The sequence below is a fragment of the Saimiri boliviensis genome, chromosome 12, assembly GCF_048565385.1.
Source record: "Saimiri boliviensis isolate mSaiBol1 chromosome 12, mSaiBol1.pri, whole genome shotgun sequence".
In the NCBI taxonomy this organism is placed as follows: domain Eukaryota; kingdom Metazoa; phylum Chordata; class Mammalia; order Primates; family Cebidae; genus Saimiri; species Saimiri boliviensis.
This window is the reverse complement of record NC_133460.1, coordinates 99,789,241-99,814,966: the sequence shown is the minus strand read 5'-3', so window position 1 is coordinate 99,814,966 and position 25,726 is coordinate 99,789,241. Positions and strand designations below refer to the sequence as shown.

At 37.1% G+C, this 25,726-nt stretch overlaps 2 protein-coding genes across 5 annotated transcripts in view; one reads left to right on the top strand and one right to left on the bottom strand.

Annotated features, from left to right (window-relative positions):
• The window catches only part of ATRNL1 (attractin like 1), an 811,767-nt gene that overhangs the window by 561,978 nt on the left and 224,063 nt on the right, over positions 1 to 25,726 (bottom strand). The gene's annotated exons all lie outside the window — the stretch shown is intronic.
• Positions 15,725 to 17,271, top strand: LOC101049531 (importin subunit alpha-8-like). The gene is given in 2 exon segments (XM_010332676.1): positions 15,725 to 17,051; positions 17,054 to 17,271. Coding segments are annotated over 2 exon segments (1,545 nt in total).

The window sequence follows — 25,726 nt, the reverse complement described above, 5'->3', positions numbered from 1 at the left end:
TTGGTAGTGCATGAAAATATTAAACATGAAATTTACATATAACCCAGAAAATCTACTTCTAGAAATATATACCCAAAAGACATTTTTAAAAATAACCACAATAAAACATACATGGAATGTTCATAGCAGCATTATTTGTAATAGTGAAAGAATGCAAATAGGTCAAAAGTCCATTGACAAATGAATGAACAAAATATAATACACCCATATTTGAACTGGATATAGTTGAATACTGTCTGGCAGTAAAAATTAGTAAAGTCTGGTACATAATAGAACATGGATGAAGCTTTATTATACTACATGAAAAAAGTCAGTCATGAAAGATCACATATTTCATAATTTCACTGATATGAAATTTCCAGAGGAATAAAATCTATAGAAATAGAAAGTACATTATTGATTGCCCAGGGCTACCAGGGGCAGGGCTGGGGGACAAAGGAGGAAGAGGAATGGCTGCTAATGACTGTGGGCTTTTTAGAGGGTGGTGATGAAAGCATTCTGACAGTTGATTATGTTTGCATGATCCTGCAAATACAGTAAAAACAACTGAATTGTACACTTTCAAATGGTAATTTTTTAATGTATGAATTATATTTTAACAGAGATGTTTCAAAGATCATCAGTACTTGTCATATTATGAAATACTATAGAACACTAAGCTTCTTGCTAATTACTTAAGATTATTACCTTTAAAAAATAGATGATTAAAATAAATACACACATCTCCATATGCGTATATAAAATTACTTTTGGTACTAGAAAGGTTTCTAAGGACCTGTTTTTCTAGTAGAAGAGATTTCTACAAAAAGTTATGAAGTTTACTTCATAAATAATATTTAAATAAATCTGCACAGTTTTTTATTTAGTTCATAGAATTAACTGTGGGAACATAAGATGTGAGAATTATAGAGTGAAACACAAGGCAGAGAACTGCAGGGAATAAAGAAGCCTGTCATCAAGTAGTAAAGACACACAATGATATATTAGTAATATGTAACTTTATAAATAATAAAGGAATATATCATGACATATTTTAATATTAATCTGCACAGTTTCATATTAATACTGTCTTACATTCAGAGTTGCATTAAAAGGTATATTAATATTTTAAAACTTGGATAAAACTTTTATTTACTGTTATGGCAAAACTGGATACTAGTTATGCTCACAGTATTTCTTAAAGGAATTACCATTGTACAGTAACTTAAATAATTTCTGAGACAGTACCTTTTTGTGAGCTCATTTTGAGAGAATTCCCTTCTGGCACTGTACTACAAAGTAAAATAGCACAAATCCATTTTAAACTCAATTATTTAAAATTTATACTGCATGACAGTATTGAAATTATTCTGTTGTTGTCAGCATTTGTGGCTTTTTATGCTGAACCAGCATCTATGAAGGCATTATAAAGTGGCCTTTGTTTAAAATTTTATATATGATGATGATTTTATAGTCTAGATATACACTAAAGGAACATAATGAGGCCACATATTTCTGCTCCCCTAGAATATAAAATTGCAGTATTAACTTAGAAGCAAAGCCAAGCAATAAGGATAAAAAAGATACAACAAAAGTTATTCAAACAAGTTGTTTATTAAATTAAAAAAAAAACACTTGAAAAACATAAAACCAGAGTAGTCACTGGTAGTTCCTGTTTCAAAATCAGTTTATACTGTTTCTATGCCCAGTCCTTGCCACATCATTATTTCCTTGCTTGCATCATCATTACCTGTCTGTCATATACCTGTAACAACTCCTAGAGGTTAGGATATCATGTAAATTTAATTTTCTTTGTATCCTTACATTATAATTGTACTTAATTAAATTTAATAGATATGTTATAGATTAGATTTCAAATACAGTAAGAAATCTAACAAAGACAAAAGTTCAAATAGCTCATAATTTTAAATTATATGTTTCAAAAACACTGGGAGACTTGCTCATCTGTGCCACTGTGACAGGCTTGTTGGCCTTATTCAAGAGCAGATCCTGAACAGATCCCCAGCTCCAGCCCCTCTCAGCTGTGGCCTAGAAGCAGTCCCACACACACAGGGAACTGTTGGAACACTCACTTGTCACCACTGTGAGAAGCTTGTCAGACTCAGTCCCACAGCGCATCCTGGAACAGCCTTGGATCTTGGTCCCAGCACCTCTTATTTGCAGTTGTAAAACAGTTCTGCCGAGTCAGTGTCCCACTGGGAAACAAGCCATGTGAGTCCCCAGGACAAGTTTATCAACTTTAACCCCACAGTAGATTCTGAAATGGCCTGGTGGCCCAGCTCATCCTGACTGCAGCCTGAAATCAGTTTTGCCTTCCCAAGGACCTACAGATAGGCATGTCTCTTACTACCCCTACAGGCTAACCTGATAACATTAGTCCCACTGTGGATCTTGAAATGGCCCTATAAATCAGTTGTATCCCCTGTCAACTACAATCTGAGACAAGGTGTGCCCACCCAAGAAAGTGCTGGTAAATATACATGTATGATAGCCTACAGAGAGATATGAAGACCTTGGCCTCAAGTGTAGACCTTGAAGCAGCTCTGTGACTCAGTTCCAGTCCATCTTGGACACAGACCAGGGAAGTGCTGTCTGTCTGCTAAAGGACCCACCCAGAAATCCAGTAGGAGCCCTTGCAGAGGAAGCCATAGTAGTCCATACATGTGGTCATAGACCAAATGTCTGTTAACTCTGAACCATCATCTCAGCTTAAGCCCTACAAACCAAAGTCCTGGAGAGAGTCCAGTCCACCTAGGGACCAGAGAGAGTTCATACTTGCTGGAGCCTCAGTAGCAGGGTCATAAACCTCATACCCCACTGCATATATAGTATTAGCCACATGAGCCAACTCCAATTCCCTTTCACCATAATTCCAGAGGCAATTCCATCACCCCAAGGACCCAACAGGAGAGGACTTATGAGGACATACACAGACTGTCAAAAATTGTAAGGCTTAGAAGAGGTGTTTGCTTCTCAAATGCATAGACGCTGGTACAGCGTCATGTGTATATATATGTATATATATATATACATATATATACACATATATACATATATACACACACACACACACATATATATATATATATATATATATATATATATATATATATATGAAAAAAATCAGGAAAATCTGATGCCACAGAAGGAAAGTAATAAAGCTCTACTAAATAACCTCCAAAAGTGGAAAAATAAAAATTGCCTGAAAAAGAATTCAAAAAAATAATGCTAAAGTCGCTTCATGAGATGCAAGAAAACATAGACAACTGTATTAATCCATTTTCACGCTGCTGATAAAGACATACTGAATACTGGGAAGAAGAATATGTTTAATAGAATCACAGTTCCACATAGCTGGAGAGGCCTCACAATCATGGTGAGAGGTGAAAGGCACTTCTTACATGGTAGCAGCAAGAGAGAATGAGAGCCAAGCAAACGGTGCACAATCAGATCTCGTGAGACATACTCACTACTACAAGAACAGTATGGGAGAAATCACCCTTGTGATTCAATCATCTCCCACTGAGTCCCTCCCACAACATGAGGAATTATGGGAGCTACAATTTAAGGTGAGATATGGGTGGGGACACAACCAAACCATACCAACAATTAAATAAAATTATAAAAATAATGCATGAACAAAATGAGCTTAATTTAAAAATGAAAACAATAAAAAGAACAAAACAGAAAGCCAAGAGCTACAGAACATAACAGAAATGAAAATCATAATAAAGAACTTAAATAGTAGGCTCAATCATACACAAGAAAAAAATTAGTGAACTCAAAGATAGATCATTTGAAATTAAACAGAAAAACAAACAAAAACTGATTATTTTTAAAATGAAGAAAGCATAAGTAACCTATGTGACACCATCAAACATACAAATATATGTATTATGGGATAACTAGAAGGAGATGTGACAAAGAGAGAAAAAGCTTATTTATACAAATACTGGCTAAAAACTTCCCAAATATTGGGAAGGTTAAAGATATCCAGATTTCCAAACTCACAAAATCTCAAGTAAGATTAATCCAAAAAAAATACTCTGTAACATAATATAATAAAATTGTCAAAAGTCAAAGACACGGCTGAGTGGCTCATTCCTATAATCACAGCACTTTAAAAGGCTGAGGTACAAGGATCACTTAAGATCAGGAGTTCAAGGTAAGCCTGGGCAACATAGCAAGACTGTATAGCTACAAAAAATGTAAAAAGAAAAAAAAAAGTAACTGGATGTGGTGGCATGCATCTGTAGTCCTAACTACTTGGGAGGTCAAAGCAGGAGGATTGCTTGACCTAGAATTCAAGGTTACAATGAGCTATGATTGCACCACTGCACTCCAGTCGGGGCAATAAAACAAGCTCCTATCTTAAAAATAAATAAATAAAGTCAAAGACAGAGAATCAGCAGTAAGAGATAACAGAATCAGATAAAAAAAGACATTTTGTCATCAATAACCTTCTGACAAAAAATTCCAGGTCCAGATGCTTTTACTTGTAAATTCTATTAAACATTTAAGATTTAAATAATAATTATCTAAAAAGAAAAAAAAAGCAAGTAGAGAGCATTTTACAATTTATTAGCTGACCTAATTCTAACACCAAAACCTGCTAATGACATTACAAGTTAACTACAAACTAATAAACATGGATGTGAAACGCTTTGAAAAATTATTAGACTACAATAAATTTGTGTTCTTTTTGGAATAACATGGAAAAAAAAAAGAAATCTCCATAAGGCTATCAATGGAAATCCCTCCCCTCACCCCCCTCAAAAAAAAAAAAAAAAAAAAACCAATCTTACAAAACAGGAGGAAGAATGATGATATATTCAACATGCTTACTGAAAACACACACACACACACACACACACACACACACTTTCACATCAGCAAAGGTGTCCTTTCAGGACAAACAAAAAGCTAAGAGAGTATATCACCACTTGATCTGATTTACAATAAATACTAAAGGAAATTATTCAATTTGAAATGAAAGTATAACAACATAAAAAATATGAAACTATAAAACTCACTGGTAAATGTAAATATACAGTTAAATTCAGAATACTGTAATACAGCAATGGTGGTATATAAATCACTTTTACCTGCATTATAAAATTTAAAAGAAAAAAATTAAAATGTTATATTTGCTAAAACTATATAAAAAATAAGTTGACATCAATTGCATAAACTGTGATGGAGAGGTGAAAAAGCATAGAGTCTTTATATGTGATTAAACTCAAGTTATTATTAGCTTAAATCAGAATATGGTATTTTATGCATATTCAATGATAATCATAACATTAAAACTTCTACAACAAGCACAAAAAAAGAAAAAGGAATGAGAGTATATCATTATAAAATATAACAAATTACAAAGAAACTAGAAAAACAATTTAAAAAATCAATGAAACTAAGAGTTTTTTCTTTGAAAAGATAAAATTGGCAAACCATTAGCTAAACTAAGAAAACACAAAAAAAGACTCAAATGAAGAAAATGAAAGAAAAAATATTACAACTAATATCACAGAGGATGATGTGACTACTATACAAAATTTTGTATCAACAAATAGAATCACCTAGAAGAAATGAGTACATTTCTAGAAACATACATTCTACTAAGACTGAATCATGAAGAAAAAAAAATATATACAGAATCATAACAATTTAGAAGATTAAGTAAATATTGAAAAGTCTACCATCAAAGAGAAGCTCAGATCCTGATGGCTTCCCTGCTGAATTCTGTCAAACATTTAAAGAAGAATAAATATTAATGCTTCTGAAACTTTTTCAAAAACATTAAAATAGGAAATGTTTCCAAACTCATTTTTATAAGACCAGCATTACCCTAACCCTAAAGCCAGAAAAGAACACTAAAATAAATTACCAGCTAATATCTCTAATAAACATGGATTTAAAATAATCAACAAAATATTGTGAAACAAATTTAAACATTCCAATAATCCTTTAATGACAAAGATAATTCACCATGATAAAGTAAGATTTATCCAAGGGATGCAAGGATGGTTCAACATATATAGATCAATAACTGTGACACACTACATTAAGAGAATGAAGACTAAAAATCATGTAATATCAATAGATGCAGAGCAACTATTGACAGAATATAACATTCTTCCATAATTAAAAAAATGTTCAACAAATTAAATATGGAATGGACTTCAACATAATAAAGAGCTTACATAAAAACCCATGGCTAACATCATACTCATTAGCAAAAAGTCAAAAGCATTTCTTCTAGAAAACAAATAAGACATGGTTGCCCACACTCACCACTTCTATTCAACATAATACTGGAAGTCTTAGCCACAAAAATTTGAAAAGAGAAAGAAATAAAAGCTGTCCAAATTTTAAAGAAATAAGTAAAATTCTCCCTGTTTGCAGATGACATGCTCTTACAGAAAATCCCAAAGCCTCCACCAAGAAACCATTAGAAATAACAAACAAATTCATTAATGTTGCAGAATACAAAATGAACACATAAAAATCAGTAGCATTCCTATACAGTAACAGTGAACTTTCTAAAAACAAAATCAAGAAACAATCTCATTTATAATCGCTAAGAAAAATAAAATACTTAGGAATAAATTTAACCAAAGAAGTCAATGACATGTATACTGAAAATTATAAAACACTGATGAAAAAAGTTGAACAAGACACAAATAAATGGAACAGCATCCTGTGTTCATGGGCTAAAGGAAGTAATTTTTTTCAAGATGCCCATATTACCCAAAGTGATCTACTGATTAAATGCAATCCCCATCAAAATCCCAATGGCATTTTTAGAAATAGAAAACACAATTCTAAAATTATTTTGGTACCACAAAATAGTTCACATAGCCATAGCAATACTGAGTAAAAAGAACAAAGCTGGTGACATCAAACCATCTTATCTCAAAATAAGCTACAAAGCCATAGTAATCAAAACACCATTATGCCAGCACAAAAACAGACATATGACTGATGATATAAAATAGAAAGACTAGAAATAAATCCATAAACATACTGTCAATTGATCTTCAACAAAGGTGGCAAGAACATACAATGAGGAAAGGATAGCCTCTTTAAAAACTATTGTTAGGAACACTGGATATTTACATGCATAAGAATGAAAATGAAATTTTATCTTACACCATATTCAAAAATAAACTAAAAATGGATTAAAGCCTTAAAAGTCAGCCCTGAAAATTATTAGAGAAAAACATAGGAAGGCTTCTTGACATTACTCTTGGCAAAAATATTTTGAACATGGTCCCCAAAGCAAAGACAATTAAAGCTTAAAAATAATAGACAAAAAATAGACAAATGGGATTGTTTTAAATTAAGAAGCTTCTGCAGAGCCAAGGAAGCAATCCACACAGTGAAAAAACAACTTATGAAATTGCAGAAAATATTTTCAAATCATACACATGGATGAAGGGTTAATATCAAAAAATATAAGAGGAACTCAACTCAATAGCAAGAAAACAAGTAACCTGGTTTTTAAAATGGGAAAATAACATGTATTAGTCTATTTTCATGCTACTAATAACACATACCCAAGACTGGGCAATTTACAAAAGAAAGAGGCTTAATCGACTCACCGTTCCATGTGGCTGGAGAGGCCACACAATCATGGCAGACAGTGAAAGGTATGTCTCACATGGCAACAGTCAAGAGAAGAAAGCTTGTGCAGAAAAACTCCCCTTTTTAAAATCATCAGATCTCATGAGGCTTATTCACTATCATAAATAGCATGGGAAGGTATTGGCCCCATGATTCCATTATCTCCCACCAGGACCCTCCCAAAACACATCGGAATTATGGGAGCTAAAACTGAAGATGAGATTTGGGTGAAGACAAAGCCCAATCATATCATTCTGACCCTGGCCCCTCCCAAATCTCATGTCCTCACATTCAGAAACCAATTATGCCTTCCCAACAGTCCCCCAAAGTCATAACTCACTTCAGCATTAACTGAAAGTCCACTGTCCAAAGTCTCATCTGAGACAAAGAGAGTCCCTTCTGCCTATGAGCCTCTAAAATCAAAAGTAAGTTAGTTACTTCCCAGATACAGTGGGGGTACAGGCATTGGGTAAAAACAGTCATTCCAAATAGGAGAAATTGGCCAAAACAAAGGGACTACAGGCCCCATATAAGGACAAAATCCACAAAGGCAGTCAAATCTTAAAGCTACAAAATGTTCTCCTTTGACTCCATGTCTCACATTCAGGTTACACTGATGCAAGAGGTATGTTCCCACGGTCTTGGGCAACTCTGCCTTCGTGGCTTTACAGGGTACAGGCTCCCTCCTGGCTGCTTTCACAGGCTAGCATTGAGTGTCAGCAGCTTTTCCATGTTCACAGTGCAAGCTGTCGATCAATCTACCATTCTGGGGTCTCGAGGATGGTGGTGCTCTTCTCACAGCTCCACTAGGCATCACCTCAGTAGGGACTCTTTGTGGGGGCACCCACCCCACATTTCCCTTCCACATTGACCTAGCAGAGGTTATCCATGAGCACCCCACCCCTGCAGCAAACTTCTGCCAGGACATCCAGGCATTTCCATACATCCTTTGAAATCTAGGCAGATTCCCAAACCTCAATTCTTGACTTCTGTGCACCCACAGGCTGAACACCACATGAAAGCTGCCAAGGTTTGGGGCTTGCACCCTCTGAAGCCATGGCCCAAGCTGTACCTTGGCCCCTTTTATTCATGGCTGGAGAGGCTGGGATGCAGGGAACCAAGTCCCTAGACTGCACACAGCAGAGGAACCCTGGGCCTGGTCCACAAAAAAAATTTTTCTCCTAGGCCTCTGGGCCTGTGATTGTTGAAAGGCTGCCTCAAAGTTCTCTGACATGACCTGGAGACATTTTCCCCATTGTCTGGGTGATTAACATTCAGCTCCTCATTACTTATGCAAATCTCTGCATCTGGCTTGAATTTCTCCTCAGAAAATGGGATTTCTGTGTCGATTATATTGTCAGGCTGCACATTTTCCAAACTTTCATGCTGTTTCCCTTTAAAATGGAATACCTTTAACGGCACCCAAGTCACCTCTTCAATGCTTTGCTGCTAAGAAATTTCTTCCACCAAATACCCTAAATCAACTCTCTCAAGTTCAAAATTTCACAGATCTTCAGGTCAGGGGCAAAATGTCACCAGTGCCTCTGCTAAAACATAACAAAAGTCACCTCTGTTCAAGTTCCCAATGAGCTCCTCATCTCCATCTGAGACCACCTCAGCCTGGATTTCATTGTATCATTATCAGAATTTTGGTTAAAGCCATTCTACAAGTCTATAGGAAGTTCCACACTTCTCCACATTTCCCTGTCTTCTTCTGAGCCCTCTGAACTGTTCCAACCCCTGCCTGCAACCCAGTTCCAAAGTTGCTTTTACATTTTCAGGTATCTTTTCAGAAGTGCCCCACTCTACTCGTACTAACTTACTGTATTAGTCCATTTTGACACTGCTGATAAAGACATACCTGAGATTGGGTAATTTACAAAAGAAAGAGGTTTAATGGAGTTACAGTTCCACTTGGGTGGGGAGCCTCACAATCATGGAGGAAGGTGAAAGGCACATCTCACATAATAGCAGACAAGAGAAGAGATCTTGTGCACGGAAACCCCCCTTTATAAAACTATCAGCTCTTGGGAGACTTACTATCACAAGAACAGCATGGGAAAGATCCACCCCCATGATTCAATTATCTTCCACCAGGTCCCTCCCACAACACATGGGAATTATGGAAGCTACAATTCAAGATGAAATTTGGGTGGAGACACAGCCAAACCATATCAGGACATGAAAAGACATTTTTCAAAAGATTAAAAACGGGTCAATAAATATATGAAAAGATGCTCAACATCATTTATCATCAAGGAAATTGCAAATTAAAACCATAGTGAGATACAACCTCACATCTGTTAGAATGGCTTTTATCAGAAAGACAAAAGATAACAAGTGTTAGAGAGGATGTGAAAAAAAGAAATCTTTATACACTGTTGGTGGGAATGTAAACTAATATAGCCATTAAGGAATATAGTATGCAGGTTCCTCAGAAAAGTGAAAATGAACCTTCTATATGATCCAAAAATCCTACTACTGTGTATATATCCTAAGAAAATTAAATCAATTTTCAAAGAGATATATGCAGTCTCCATGTTTACTGCAGCATTATTCACAATAGCAAAGATACAAAATCAACCTTAATATCCATCAATGGATGAATACTACCCAAAAGTGACCTACTCACTCAAACCCCACCCCCTCACAGAACCCCAATCCCCGTTACAGAACCCCCCATCCCTCTCACAGAATCTCATCTCTGTCACAGAAGCTTATCCCCTTCACAGAACTACATTCCCTTCACAGAAGCCCCCTATCCCATTATATATATATATATATATATATATATATATATATATATATATATACACACACACACACACACATATATGTTATATATATATAAGACATTAGCAATTACTAATGTAATGTTAAAGGAAAAAAATATATTCATAATACCAGCAAAACTCATGAAGCACCTTGAAGTAAGACCTAGATGGAGGAAACTATTAGTTATACAGGATTAGAATTTTTTTTAACGTCAGTATATTTCATAATTTGAAGATGTATTTTTCTAATAGTACATATTTTGTTTTACAAGTAGATAAACAAATATGTAAATAAAAAGTGCCCATGTCACCTCTTCCCCAACTCCAGACAACCCAGGGCAGAGAAGGGCTCCTTATGCTTGTGGAAAAAACAGAAATAGACTTTGCCTGATAACAAAAGGAATTCTCCCTTCACTGTCGGAAGTCTACTCAGGCTGTATACCTAGGAGTCTGCAAGAATTCAGCATACCTGGGCTTAGGGTTCCCCCTAATGCTAAAACAAATAACAAGGACCACATAATTAAGTAATTTAACAGCCAATCCCATTTGTATTTTCAGAAAACTTTCTCAAGAAGGACAGGTATAGACAATGCCAGACAAGAAAGACTAAATAAATACCTAAATCTTTAAATGCTTATACTTCATAAAATGTCCACAAGCATCAAGAACATCCAGGAAAACACTACCTTATCACACACACTAAATGAGGCATCCATGACCAATTATAGAGTGGCAGATATATATATATTCTCAGATAATTCAAAATACCTGTTTTGAGAAAGCATGACAAATTTTAAGATAAAAAGATATATTTAACAAAGACACTGAAATAAACAACAAAAAATTCAAACAAACGCTCAAGCTGAAATATTCAATAACAAACTGAAAAATGCATCAGATTCTCTCAAAAAAAATTGATCAAGCAGAAAAAGGAAATATTGAGTTCAAGACATGCTATATGAAAATAGATGGTAGATGGGCAAATAGGAACAGCTCCAGCGCACGGCTCCCAGCAACAGCAATGTAGAATGTTGATGATCTCCGCATTTCCAACTGAGGTGGAAATGCGGATTGTCTCATTGGGACTGGTTAGACAGTGGGTGGAGCCCAAGGAGGGCAAGCCAAAGCAGGGTAGGGTGCCACCTCACATGGGAAGCACAAGGGGCCAGAGAACTCCCTCTTCTAGTCAAGGGAAGTCATTAGGTACTTTTCTGGCACTCTGGCCCAGATACGGTGCTTTTTCCAGTCTTCACAACCCACAGACCAGGAGATTCCCTCCAGTGCCTACAACACCAGGGCCCCAGTTTTCCAGCAAAAACTGGACGTCCATTCGGGAAGACACCAAGCTAGACACAGCAGTTCTTTTTTTTTCATACCCCAGTGGTGCCTGAAATGCCAGAGAGACAGAACCATTTACTCCCCTGAAAAAGGAGGCCTAAGCTAGGAAGCCAAGTGATCTGGCTCGGTGGGTCCCACCCCCATAAAGACCAGCCAACTAAGATTCACTGGCTTGAAATTCATGCAGCCAGCACAGTAGTCTGCTCAACCTGGGATGTTCAAGATTGATAGGGGGAGGGGTGTCTGCAATTGCTGAGACTTGAGTAGGCAGTTTTAACCTCACCTGTGTAAACAAGGTCATCAGGAAGTTTATACAGAGACTGCATGGAGCCCACAGCAGCTCAGCAAGGCCTTTGCAGGCAGACTGTATCACTAGACTCCCTCCTCTCTGAAAAAAGGCAGCAGCCCATCAGGGATTTATAAATAAAGCCCCCACCTTCCTGGGACAGAGCACCTGTGAAAAAGGGCAGTTACGGGTACAGCTTCAGCAGACTTAAACATCCCTGCCCAGCAACTCTGAAGAGAGCAGCAAATCTCCCAGCACAGTATTCAACCTCTGATAAAGGACAGACTGCCTCCCCAAGTGGCTCCCTGACCCCCATGTATACTGACTGGGAGACACCTCCCAGCAGGGCCCTCAGACACCTCATACAGGAGAGATCTGGCTGGCATCTGGCAGGTACCCTTCTGGGACGAAGCTACCAGCGGAAGGAACAGGCAGCAATCTTTGCTGTTCTGCTGATCATTTCCAGGAAAGCAGTTTTGGAGTGGACCTCCAGCAAACTCCAGAAGATATGCAGCATAGGGTCCTGACTATTAGAAGAAAAACTAACAAACAGAAACATCAACAGAAAGGACATCCACTTAGAGACCCCTTCCAAAGGTCACCAACTTTGAAGACCTAAGATAAGGTAGATAAATCCATTAAGAGAGAAGAAACCAGTGCAAAAAGGCTAAAAATTCCAAAAACCAGAATATTTCTTCAAGGGATCACAACTCCTCACCAGCAAGGGAACAAAACTAGACAGAGAACGAGTTTGACAAATCAACAGAAGCAGGCTTAAGAAGGTGGGTAATAAACTTTTCTGAGCTAAAGGAGCATGTTCTAACCTAATGCAAGGAATTATGTGAAAAGACCAAATATACGTTAGATCAGTGTACCTAAAACTGACAAGGAGACTGAAACCAAGTTGGAAAACACTCTTCAGGATATTATCCAGGAGAATTTCCCCAACCTAGCAAGGCAGATCAACATTCAAATTCAGGAAATACAGAGACAACCACATGGGTACTCCTCGAGAAGAATAACTCCAAGACACACAATCGTCAGATTCAACAGGGTTGAAATGAAGGAAAAAATGCAAAGAGCAGCCACAGAAAAAGGTCAGGTTACCTGCAAAGGAAAGTCCATCAGACTCACAGCAGATCTCTCAGCAGAAATCCTACAAGCCAGAAGAGAATGGGGGCCAATATTTGACATCCTTAAAGAAAAGAATTTTCAGCCCAGAGTTTCATATCCAGCCAAACTAAACTTCATAGGTGAAGGAGAAATAAAGTTCTTTATGTACAAGCAACTGCTAAGAGATTTTGTCACCACCAGGCCTGCCTTACAAAAGCTTCTGAAGGAAGCACTAAACATGAAAAGAAACAACCAGCACCAGTCACTGCAAAAACATAACAGATTGTAAAGACTATCAACACTATGAAGAAACTGCATAAACTAACAGCCAAAACAACTAGCTAGCATCATAATGGCAGGAGAAGATTCACATCTAACAATATTAACTTCAAATGTAAATAGACTAAATGCTCCAATTGACACAGAATGGTAAATTGGGTAAAGAGTCAAGAACTATCAGTGTGCTACATTCAGGAGATCCATCTCAATGTGCAAAGACACACATAGGCTTAAAATAACAGGATGGAGGAACATTTACCAAATGGAAAGCAAAAAAAAGCAGGGGTTGCAATCGTAGTCTCTGATTAAACAGACTTTAAACCAAGAAGATCAAAAAAGACAAAGAAGGGCATTACATAATGGTAAAGGGATCAATGCAACAAGAAGAGCTAACTAAATATTAAAGGCCAAAGATAAAAGAATCATCCTAAAAGCAACAAGAAGAACAAAGCAAGTAACATACAAAGGAGCTCTGATATTTGTTGCAACAGCCTTTTCAGTGGGAAGCTTACAGCCCAGGAATGAGCAAGATGGCACATTAAAAGTGCTAAAGAGAAAAAATTTCCAATCTAGAATACTGCATACAGGAAAGACATCCTTCAAAATAGAGAAGAAAGACTTTCCCAGACAATCAAAAGCTGGGTAAATTCATCATCACCAGATGAATGTTGAAGAGATTTTACCAAAAATGCTGAAGAGATTTTATCAATCTGAAAGTAAAGGCTGCTCACATGCAGCAAGAAAACATCTGAAGGCATGAAATTCAGTGGAAAAGGTAAGAACAAAGACAGATTCAGAATATTCTAAAAGAGGAGTCCAGTCCTTAGGCTTTCCTGGCCCACGTTAGAAGAAGAATTGTCATGGGCCACATTAAAAAAAAAAAAAAAAAAAAAAAAACGATCACCAATGATAGCTGATGAGCTAAAAAACATCTTATAATGTTTTTAAAAAGTTTGTCAATTTGTGTTGGGCCATATTCAAAGCTGTCCTGGGTTTCATGTGGCCCACAAGCTGTGGGTTAGATAGGCTTGCTCTAGTACAATAACTGTGGTGTATAAATCACTTATATTTTCAGCATGAAAACCAAAAGACAAATCTATCAAAAATAATAACTACAACAATTTCTGAAAGATAGACAATAGAAAAAGGTATAAATAGAGACAACAAAAAGTCAAAAAGTAGGAGGGCATTACAGGAAAAGTTAGAGTACAGGTTTTTTTTGTTTTTTTCTTTGTTTGTTTTCCTTTGTGTTTTTTACCCTTCTTTGAGATTAGATTTTTTATCAATTTAACATTGTTGGCTATAAAATATTTTTGCAAGCCTCATAGTAACAATAAAGCAAAAACCTATAATAGAAATGGAAAAAATAAAAGGCAAGGAATTAAAATAATACAGCCAGAGAAAATCATGAATCTAAAAAGGAAGAAAGAAAGAAAAAAAGAGAAAATTTACCAAACAACAACAAAAATGACAAAATGGAAGTAGTTAAGTCCTAACCTTTCAACAGTAACACTGAATGTAAATAAACTAAATTCTTCCAATAAAAGACAAAGAGTGGCCGAATGGATTAAAGCAGGACTTAAATATGTGCTGCCCACTAGAAATTTACTTTAGCTATAATGTATTACACACGTATACTAAAAATAAAGGAAAAGAAATGAAATATTCCATGCAAATGGAAACAAAAATAATAGCTATACCTATGTCAGAAAAAATAAATTTCTAGGCAAAAACTGTAGGAAGAGACAAAGAAGGTAATTATATAATAATAAAATGGTCAAATTCAGCAAAAGAATATTAAAATTGTAAATATTTCTTGCACAAAACACTGGAGCATCCAGATAATATAAAGTAAACATTATGAGATTATAATAAAGACAGACTAAAGAGAATGACAGACTCCAATATAATTGTACCTGGGTACTTCAACACCCCACTTTCAATGCTAACAGATTTTTTTTTTTAAGATGAAGTCTCACAGTCACCCAGGCTGGAGTGCAGTGGCATTATCTCAGCTCACTGCAACCTCCGCCCCCCGGGTTCAAGTGATTTTCCCACCTCAGCCCTCTGAGTAGCTGGGACTGCTGGCGCCAGCCACCAAGCCCAGATAATTTTTTGTATTTTTAGTAGAGATGGGATTTCACCATGTTAGCCAGGATGGTCTTCATCTTCTGACCTCATGATCCACTCACATTGGCCTCCCAATGTGCTGGGATTACAGGCATGAGCCACGAAACCAAGCCAAACAGATATTTTAAATAGAAAAATCGGCGGCTCCTGGCAAGGTAACTTACTACTACCCACCAATATGCCGAGCTTAGATGCTCCATCCATTTTCTTAGATGCTCTGAGAAAATTTAAGTACCGAGGCAAAGATGCATCTCTGAGGCGACAGCGGAGGATGGTAGTCAGCCTGAAGCTCCGAAAGGCCAAGAAAGATGAACAAACGTTAAAGAGAAGGAATATCACCAGCTTCTGCCCTCACACACCTTCTGAAAAAACAGCCAAAGGAGTGGCGGTCAGCCTCAGTCTGGGTGAAATAATCCAAGGTGTGAATAGCTCAGATCCAGCCCTGCGTTTCCAAGCCACCCAGACAGCCAGGAAAATGCTATCGCAGGAAAAGAACCCCCCTCTGGAATTGGTCATCGAAGCGGGCCTCATTCCCAGGATGGTGAAGTTCCTGAAGTCATCACTTTACCCCTGCTTGCAGTTTGAGGGCCGCACCAACGTTGCTGCAGGGGCTTCGGAGCAGACTCGAGCTGTGGTAGAAGGCGGAGCCATCCAGCCCTTGTTCACGCTCCTGCCTTCCCCCAACCTGGCTGTGTGTGAACAGGCAGTGTGGGCTCTTGGTAACATAGCCAGTGACGGCTCAGAGTTCAGAGATAAGATCATCTCAAGCAGTGCTATCCCACATCTGCTGGCCTTGATTTCACCCATCCTACCAATCACATTCCTGCGGAGTATCACGTGGACCCTGTCGAATCTGTGCCGAAACAAGAACCCGTACCCTTGTGACACTGCAGTGAAGCAGATACTGCCGGCCCTCCTCTACCTCCTACAGCACCATGACAGCGAGGTTCTCTCTGATACCTGCTGGGCGCTGTCCTACCTCACTGACAGCTGCAGCAAGTGGATCGGCCAAGTGGTTGACACGGGGGTCCTGCCCAGGCTGGTGGCGCTCTTGAACAGCTCAGAGCTCAACGTCTTGACCCCTTGTCTCCACACCGTGGGGAACATTGTCACGGGCACAGATGAACAGATGCAAAGGGCCATCGACACGGGCACACTGAACATGCTCCCCCAGCTCCTCCAACACAGCAAGCCCTCTATCCAGAAGGAGGCAGCCTGGGCCCTCAGCAACGTGGCAGCAGGGCCCTGTCACCATATCCAGCAGCTGCTTGCCTATGACGTCTTGCCTCCCTTGGTGGCTGTGCTAAAACACGGAGAATTTAAAGTCCAGAAAGAGGCTGTCTGGACGGTGGCGAACTTTGTAATGGGGGCCACCATGGATCAGCTGTCCCAGCTGGTCCATTCTGGGATCCTGGAGCCCCTGGTGAATCTGCTCACCGCCCCAGATGTTAAAATTGTTCTCAGCATCCTCGATGTCTTCTCTTTCATCCTCAAGGCGGCAGAGAAACTGAGAAGGAAAACGTGTGTCTTCTGATAGAAGAACTCAGTGGAATTGATAGAACTGAAGTTTTACAACTGCATGAGAACCATCAGATTAGCCTGTCGGCTTTGAACATCATCCAGAAGCACTTTAGCGAGGAAGAAGGTGAGAGCCAAATGTTACTGAGCCAAGTCGTAGACCAAGATTGTGAATTTATAAATTGTTACTGCTTAGCAAAAAAATAGCCAAGCTCCATTACTCCTAACCCAACAACCCAATGCCAGTGGATAACCTCTTTAAGCAGCAACCCCATATCTTAGTGTAACCCAAGTTTAAAGCATTTAAACTTAACATTAATAAAATGTTCAGCATGTAAAAAAAAATAAAAAATAAATGGAAAATCAACAAAGCAACATTAGACTTAATATGTAGTCTAGATCAAATTGACCTAATGATCATTTAAAGTACATTTCATCCAACAGGTGAAAAATATACATTCTTCTCATCAGCACATGGAATATTTTTGAGGACAGATCATCTCTTAGGCCAGGAAAGTCATCTCTCAACAAATTATGACATGTCAAAATAATGTCATAATTTGTATTTTTTCTAATGACAGTGGAATTAACTAAAAATCAATAATCAAACTTTGGAAACTATACAAATACATGTAAATAAAACATTATGCTGCTGAGGAAATTAAAACATTCAATTTCAATTAAGAAATTAAGAATGAAACGTTACAATGGCTTGAAACAAAAATAGAATCACAACATACCAAAACCTATGTGACACTACAAAAACAATACTGCCTACATCAAAAAAGAAGAAAGATTTCAAATAAAAACACCAAATAGTGCACCTTAGAAAATAAAAAAGCAAGAACAAACTAAACCCATAATTAGAAGGGAAGAACTAATAAAGACTAGAGCACAAATGAATAAATTACAGACAAAAATACATATAAGAGATCAACAAAAGGAAAAGTTGTTTGGGAAAAAAGTAAACTAAAATTTACTAGCTTTTAGCTACACTAAGAAAAAAAGAGAAGATGAACATAAATAAGAAATGAAGACACTAAAATTCAAATAATCATTAGAGACTATGATAAGCAACTGTATCTCAATAAATTGTAAAACCCAGGAGACATGTATAAATTCCTAAATACATACAAACTACCAAAACTGAACCATGAAGAAATAGAAAAACTAAACAGGCCAACAGCAAGTTATGAAATAGAAACAATAATAGACTCCCATCAAAGAAAAGTCTAATATCAGATAGTTTCACTGCTTACTCCTATATATTATTACAGAATAACTAATATAAATTCTACCTAATCTGTTGTACAAAATCAAGGATGGGAGAATACTCTCAAATTCATCCTATCAGGCCAGCATTATCCTGATACCAAAACTAGACAAAGACACACACACACACACACACACACACACACACACACACGAAGAAAAAGAAGAAGAAAAGAAAATTACAGGCCAGTATCACTGATGAACAAGATGCAAAATCCATAACAAAATTCACCAAACTGAATTCAACAACATATTAAGAAGATCATTCATCATAATGAAGTAAGATTCATCCCAGGGGTGCAAGGATAGCTCAACATACAAATCAATAAATGTGATACATCATATCACATTTAACCAAATACAGCATATTTTGCTATAATATATGACAAAATAAAGGTCAAAAATCATTTCAATGGTTGAAAAGGCATTAAATGAAATTCAATGTGCCTTAATTATTAAAAAAATACTCAAAAACTAGAGATAGAAGAAATAAAACAATAAAGGTTATATATAAAAAATCCGCCACTAGCATCATATTGAATAGGGAAAAGCTGAAAGCCTTTCCTCTAAGATCTGGAACACAACAAAAATGCCCACTTTCACCACTTTTATTAAACTTACTACTGGAAGTCCTAGACAGAGCAATTAGACAAGAGAAAGAAATAAAGAATATCCAAACCAGAAAGGAGGAAGTAAAATTATCCTTGTTTACAGATGATATGATCTTATATTTCAAAAAAAACTAAAGACTCCTCCAAAAACCTATTAGAATTGATAAACAAATTTGGTAGAGTCGCAGGATATGAAATTGACATACAAATTCAGTAGCATTTCTGTATGGCAACAGAAAACAATCTGAAAAAGAAACCAAAAAAATAATCCCATTAAAAATAGCTGCAAGTACATATATGCCATATAATATTATGCAGCCATAAAAAACGATGAGTTCGTGTCCTCTGTGGGGACATGGATGAACCTGGAAACCATCATTCTCAACAAACCGACACAAGAGCAAAAAATCAAACACCGCATGTTCTCACTCATAGGTGGGTGTTGAACAATGAGAACACACGGACACAGGGAGGGGAGCACTACACACTGGGGTCTGTTGGGGTGGGGAAAGGGGAGGGACAGCAGTGGGTGGGGAGTTAGGGAGAGACAATGGGGAGAAATGCCAGATATAGGTGATGGGGAAGAAGGCAGCAAATCACACTGCCACGTGTGTACCTATGCAACAATCTTGCATGTTCTTCACATGTACCCCAAAACCTAAAATGCAATAAAATAAATTTTAAAAATAGCTGCAAATAAAATAAATGGAACCAAAGTAGTGAAAGATCCCTATGATGAAAACTATAAAACATTGATGAAAGAAATTGAAAAGGACACAGGAAAAGGAAATATATATATCGTGTTCATAAATTGGAAGGATATTGTTAAAATATCCATACAACCCAAAGGGATCTAGAGATTAAATGCACTCCCTATCAAAATACCAATGACATTCTTCTCAGAAATGGAAAAAAAAATCCTAAAATTCGTATCAAACCATAAAAGACTCAAATAGCCAAAGCAATCTTGACCAAAAAGAAGAAAGCTGGAGGCAGCATATTACCTGACTTCAAATTATGGTCTATAGCTATCCAGTGAATAAAACAGCATGATGCTGGCATAAAGACAGACAAATAGTCCAATAGAATAGAGAGCCCAGAAATAAACCCCCACACTTATAAACAACTCATTTTCGAAGAAGGTGCCAAGAACATATGCTGGGGCAAGAATAGTCTCTCAATAAATGGTGCTCAGAAAAGGATATCCATATACAGAAGAATGAAACTAGACCCCCTAACTCTCAAGATGTATATAAATTAAAACAAAATAGATTAAAAACTTAAACATAAAACCAGAAACCTTGAAACTACTAGAAGAAAACATTGAGGATAATTCTACAGAATTTTTTTCCCCATCTCTTCTGTTTTATTCCTCTGCAGCAACGGGAGATGAAACACGTAGCAAGGTACCATTGGCTTATGCTCATGTGATGCTGACCAACATAGGGAGGAAGAGCAGAGCTCATGTACTACTGGTTACAGTGATGGTGGCTGGTGGGAGACGAGTGACCAAGGATCTAAGGAACAAGTGAGGCAAGAGAGGAAGTGGGGTGCAGGAGATGTTTGATACAGTCATCAAGTAAAGTAAATCGTTCCCTAACATCCCTCGAATCCATTCAACCTTTTCCTCTCACCAAACACAATACTGCATTATAATGCTCATAAGTTCCAGAATGAGGATTTGAACCCAAGTCATATACTATCTCTGAGTATATAGCCATAACTGTGGAACGTAAGTATGCACCAACAGACACCATCACCCATTGAGGAGTTATTGGGTGAGTCTTCTTGTTAATGTAAGAAACATACTGAGACTAAGTTGACAAGAGAATTAAAAGGACAATGAGGACAGAGCTAATAATCGGAAATCAAACACTGCATGGTATCACTCATAGGTGGGTGTTGAACAATTAGAACATGTGGACACAGAGAGGGGAGCATCACACACTGCAGTCCGTTGGGGGGGACCAGGTGGGGGACTGCAGGGGGTGGGGAGGGATAACGTGGGGAGAAATACCAGATATAGGTGATGGGGGGAAGAAGGCAGCTAACGACCTTGCCATGTATGTACCTATGCAACAATCCTAAATGATCTGCACATGTACCCCAGAACCTAAACTACAATTAAAAAGAAAATTCAAAGTCTGTGCCAATATTAAGGGGAAGTAAGAAACAAATTTATATTTGAATGGCAAGGCTTTAAACATACCACAGCATATGTATGATTTTAAAAATTCACCCTAATAAAACCAACCTAACATTGTAAATTATTATTGTATTACGGCTAGTCAGTAATATAATTTTAACTATTAAAATGTTTTATCATTAAAACTTTATTTGTAATGTTCAGGAAGATTCTCTGATTAAAAACTTGCTTTGAATATGTATATATAATATTTATGTGTATGTGTATATGTATACTGTGTATATATATATATATATATATATATATATATATGTATATGTAATCTTTGTGGCTATGGAAAAGTATAAGTGTTAAATCTTTGAGCTTTGGAATCATACCTCTTGAGTCTATATGCTGCGAATGCCACTGTCACCTTGGATAAATTATTTATCTTTTAATTTAATTTAATTTGTTTGAGATAGAGTCTTACTCTGTCGCCTACGAGTGCAGTGGTGTGATCTTGGCTCACTGCAGCCTCAGTCCCCTGGGTTCAAGGAATTCTCCTACCTCAGCCTCCCTAGTAGCTGGGACTATAGGCGTGTGACACCACACCCATCTAATTTTTGTATTTTTAGTTGAGATGGGGTTTCTCAATGTTAGCCAGGCTGGTCCCGAACTCCTGACCTCAGGTGACCTGCCTGCCTTGGCTTCTCAAAGTGCTAGGATTACAGGTGTGAGCCACGACTCCTGGCCTATTTAACTTTTTAGTGTCTTAGTTTTCTCATCTGCAAAATACAGCTAGTTTAATTTATGGTATAATAGTAAGTCTTAAATGTGGTACTTTATATGTTAAATAATATATGTTCCCGGCAAATGTTAACTCCCTAATCCCAGCTATTATTGTGGTATTATCATTCATAACATCAATAAGTTTAGTATTTTGATAAAAATGTATGATTCAAACTTTTATGGCAATATTATTTTTGTCATATTATTTCCAATCTGACTTTTAAACTGTAGTTTAATGTATACTTGTATTAAATGATCAAATCTGGGTAATTGAGATATCTATAACTTCAGACATTTATCATTTCTTTGTGTTGTGAACATTCCAAGTCTACGCTTGAGAATATTTTGATATAACAATAAATTATTTTAAACTATACTCACTTTATTATGCTGTAGAGCACTAAATCTTATTCCTTCTTTCTATTTGATTCTTCTCTCTTTTCTATTAGTCTGGCTAGCAGTCTATTTTGTTGATCATTTCAAAAAAAAACCAGCTCCTGGATTTGTTGATTTTTTGAAGGGTTTTTTTGTGTCTCTATCGCCTTCAGTTCTGCTCTGACTCTGAATTTTAATAAGTATATTTACTAGTTTTAAAACTGAGCTTTCCTCAATAAACTATAAATGAAAAAATAGTAACAAATTTTTAATTTCCATGTTTATAAATTGAATTTAGACATTACTACATTAAAATAATTCATTAGATGTGACATGTTGTTTATTATTAGGTAGCTAATGTGGTCTTAAAAAATAAAAATTACTTTTATGTATCACATCACCATATAAAAGTCATAGACAGCAAAGTATTATCCTGTCAACTTTAAGAAACACAGAAACTCTTAAGAATTATTTTAAAACTTCATTAACTACCAGAGAAACTATAACAGTGAATACAATAGGCATCTATTATTCACTCTATTTAAGTTTTCATTGCATTGTACTTTGGTTTGTCAAATGTATAATGTCAGTAACAAAAAATTAATGTGAAATAACTAAACTAGTCTTCAACCTAGCAGAGAATTATCATCCCTAGAGGGGAATATATTCCTAAAAGTACTCTGCCTATAAGAATAATAAAACTTAACATAGTTATGATTTAAAACATTTTATAGCTATATTAGTCTTTCATATATTCCTTTTGCCTATGCTGGCAAAAAAAAAAAAATCATTGTGATGTTCCATACGGCAATGGATTCAAAGATATGGCACCAAAAATATATGCAACAAAATTTTTAAAAATAGATAAATTAAACCATCAAGATGGCTACTTTTGTGTTTTAAAGGATACCATCAATAAAAACAACATACAGAATGGCGGAAAATAATCACAAATCATATATCTGATGTAAGCCTCGTATTTAGAAGATACATAGAATTTTTACAATTCAACAGCAAAAGGAAAGCCCAAACAAGAAAATGAGCAAAAGATCCGAATAGACATTTCTCCAAGGAAGATAAAGAAATATTTAATAAGCATATGAAAAGACATAAATACTCAAAAAGATATTTGTAAGTCATATTCTTAGCAGTACTATTTACAACAGCTGAAAGGTAGAAGCAATTCATGTGTTCACCAATTAATAAGTGACAAAATATGATGTATATAAGAACTAGATTAAAGGTAACAGTTGCAAAACATTGTGACTGTACTAATACATGATGAAATATTATTCGACCTTAAAGAGGAAAGACAGTCTGATACATGTGATAACATGAATGAGCCTCAAAGGCATTATGCTAAGAGAGATAAGTCAGTCACCAAAGGACAAGAACTGAATGATTCCACTCACATGAGGTATAAAGCCATCATATTCACAGAAACAGAAAGTAGAATGGTGGCTCTTAGGGTCTGGAAGGAGGTGGGGAAAGTGGGTAGCTATTATTTAATGGGTATAGTTTCAGATTTACAGGATTAAAAAGTTTTGAAGAGGAATGAAGATGATGGTGACAAACAGTGCAAATGTCCTTAATGCCACTAAACTGTATACTTAAAAATGATTAAAATGGTTCAAGAGCCCACTTGGTGCTCCATCCACCTGTGACTTTATTAGTTCCTAATTTTATATTATGTATATTTTTCCAAAATTTAAGAAAACAAATATATTTTTAAACAGGCAAAGTACTTGAATACATATTTCTCCAAATTAAGCATAAAATGATCAGAAAGCACATCAAAAGATACTCAATATTTAGTCATTAAGGAAATGGAAATCAAAACCGCAGTATTATTCAACTGTAAAAAGGTATTAAGTACTGATACTTGCTACAATAAGAATGAACATCAAAAACATTACACTTAGTGAAAGAAGCAAGTCCAAAGATGTTACATATCATATGATCCAATTTATATAAAATATCAAGAATATAAGTAAATTCATACAGACAGAAAGCAGATTAGTGGTTGCCAGGGGCTGGGATGGCTGCTTGATGAGTACAGAGTGTCCTTTTGGGGCAATGAAAATGTTTAAGAAATAGATAAAGGTGAGAGACAGGCAAAGCAAGACAGCGAAACAGGAGCTTCTGTCTACTTCTATCCCTTCGGTGCCTCTTTCAGTGATCGAAGTTAACAAGAGACAATTGATGTCCCCCTCCCGCAACAAGAACATCAATTTAACAACTATCTAAACAGAAAAAAGCACCTTCATAAAACCAAAAATCAGGTGAGCACTCATAGTACCTGGTGTTAACTTCTATCACTGAAAGAGGCACTAAAGTGATTTTTTTTTAAGTCTCAAATTGCCAACATCACCCTTCCGCCACCTCTCTGCAGGGACAGCGTGGTGCAGAGAGTATCTCTGAGCACTAAAGGAGGGAGAAAAGAGCAATCATGAGGGACTGAACTCACTGTTGTAGTAGAAAGAACTGAACAAAATGCAGGGGACACCTGCCTAGGAGAGGGAACATCTAAACCAGCATTAGACAAAGGAAAATGGCCAATCCTAGCAGTCTGAATTCAGTTCCCACTAACCTCACCACCAAGGGCTAAAATGATCTGAGTCTCTAAGTAAACGTGAAAGGCAGTCTAGGCCATAAGGACTACCACTCTTAGGCAAGTCCTAGTGCTGAACTGGGCCTAGAAACAATAAACTGGTGGGACATAGGACCTGCTGGGACAGCAGATGGAGTGACTAAGGCAGTGCTGGTATCACCTCTCCTCTAAGCTCAGACTGCAAAAATTGTGGTTCCAAAAGAGACCCTTAACTTCCACCTGAGGAGAGATGTGGGAAAAGTGGAGAGGACTTTGTCTTGAGGGCACCAGTCACAGTGAGGCCCTTCTTCCAGGTCTTAGCTTCCAGATGACATTCTAGACACATCCTGGCCAGAAAGGAACCTGACTTGAAGGTAAGAACGCAGTCCTGGAAGCATTCATCACCTGTTAATTGAAGAGTACTTGGGTCCTGAATAATGAGCACCAATACCCAGTTACTATGTTGAGGGTCTTAGGTGAGCCTCTGAGACTTGCCGGCTACAGGTGAAACTCAGCACCTTACCAGCTGTGATGGCTACAGGGCAAAACTCTTCTGCTTGAGAAAAGCAGAGGGAAAAGTAAATGGGACTTTGTCTTGTACCTTAGGAACTAATAAAGCTTCAGGTGGATGGAGCACCAAGTGGGCTCTTGGGGTCCCCAATTCTAGGACTTGACTCTTGAATCTACCCTAGACCAGAGGTGAGCCAACTCCCCTGAAAGGTGAGTCCCAGGCCAGGCAGCATTCTTCATAAACGTATTTAAAAGCCCTTGGGCCGGGCGCGGTGGCTCAAGCCTGTAATCCCAGCACTTTGGGAGGCCGAGGCGGGTGGATCACGAGGTCAAGAGATCGAGACCATCCTGGTCAACATGGTGAAACCCCGTCTCTACTAAAAATACAAA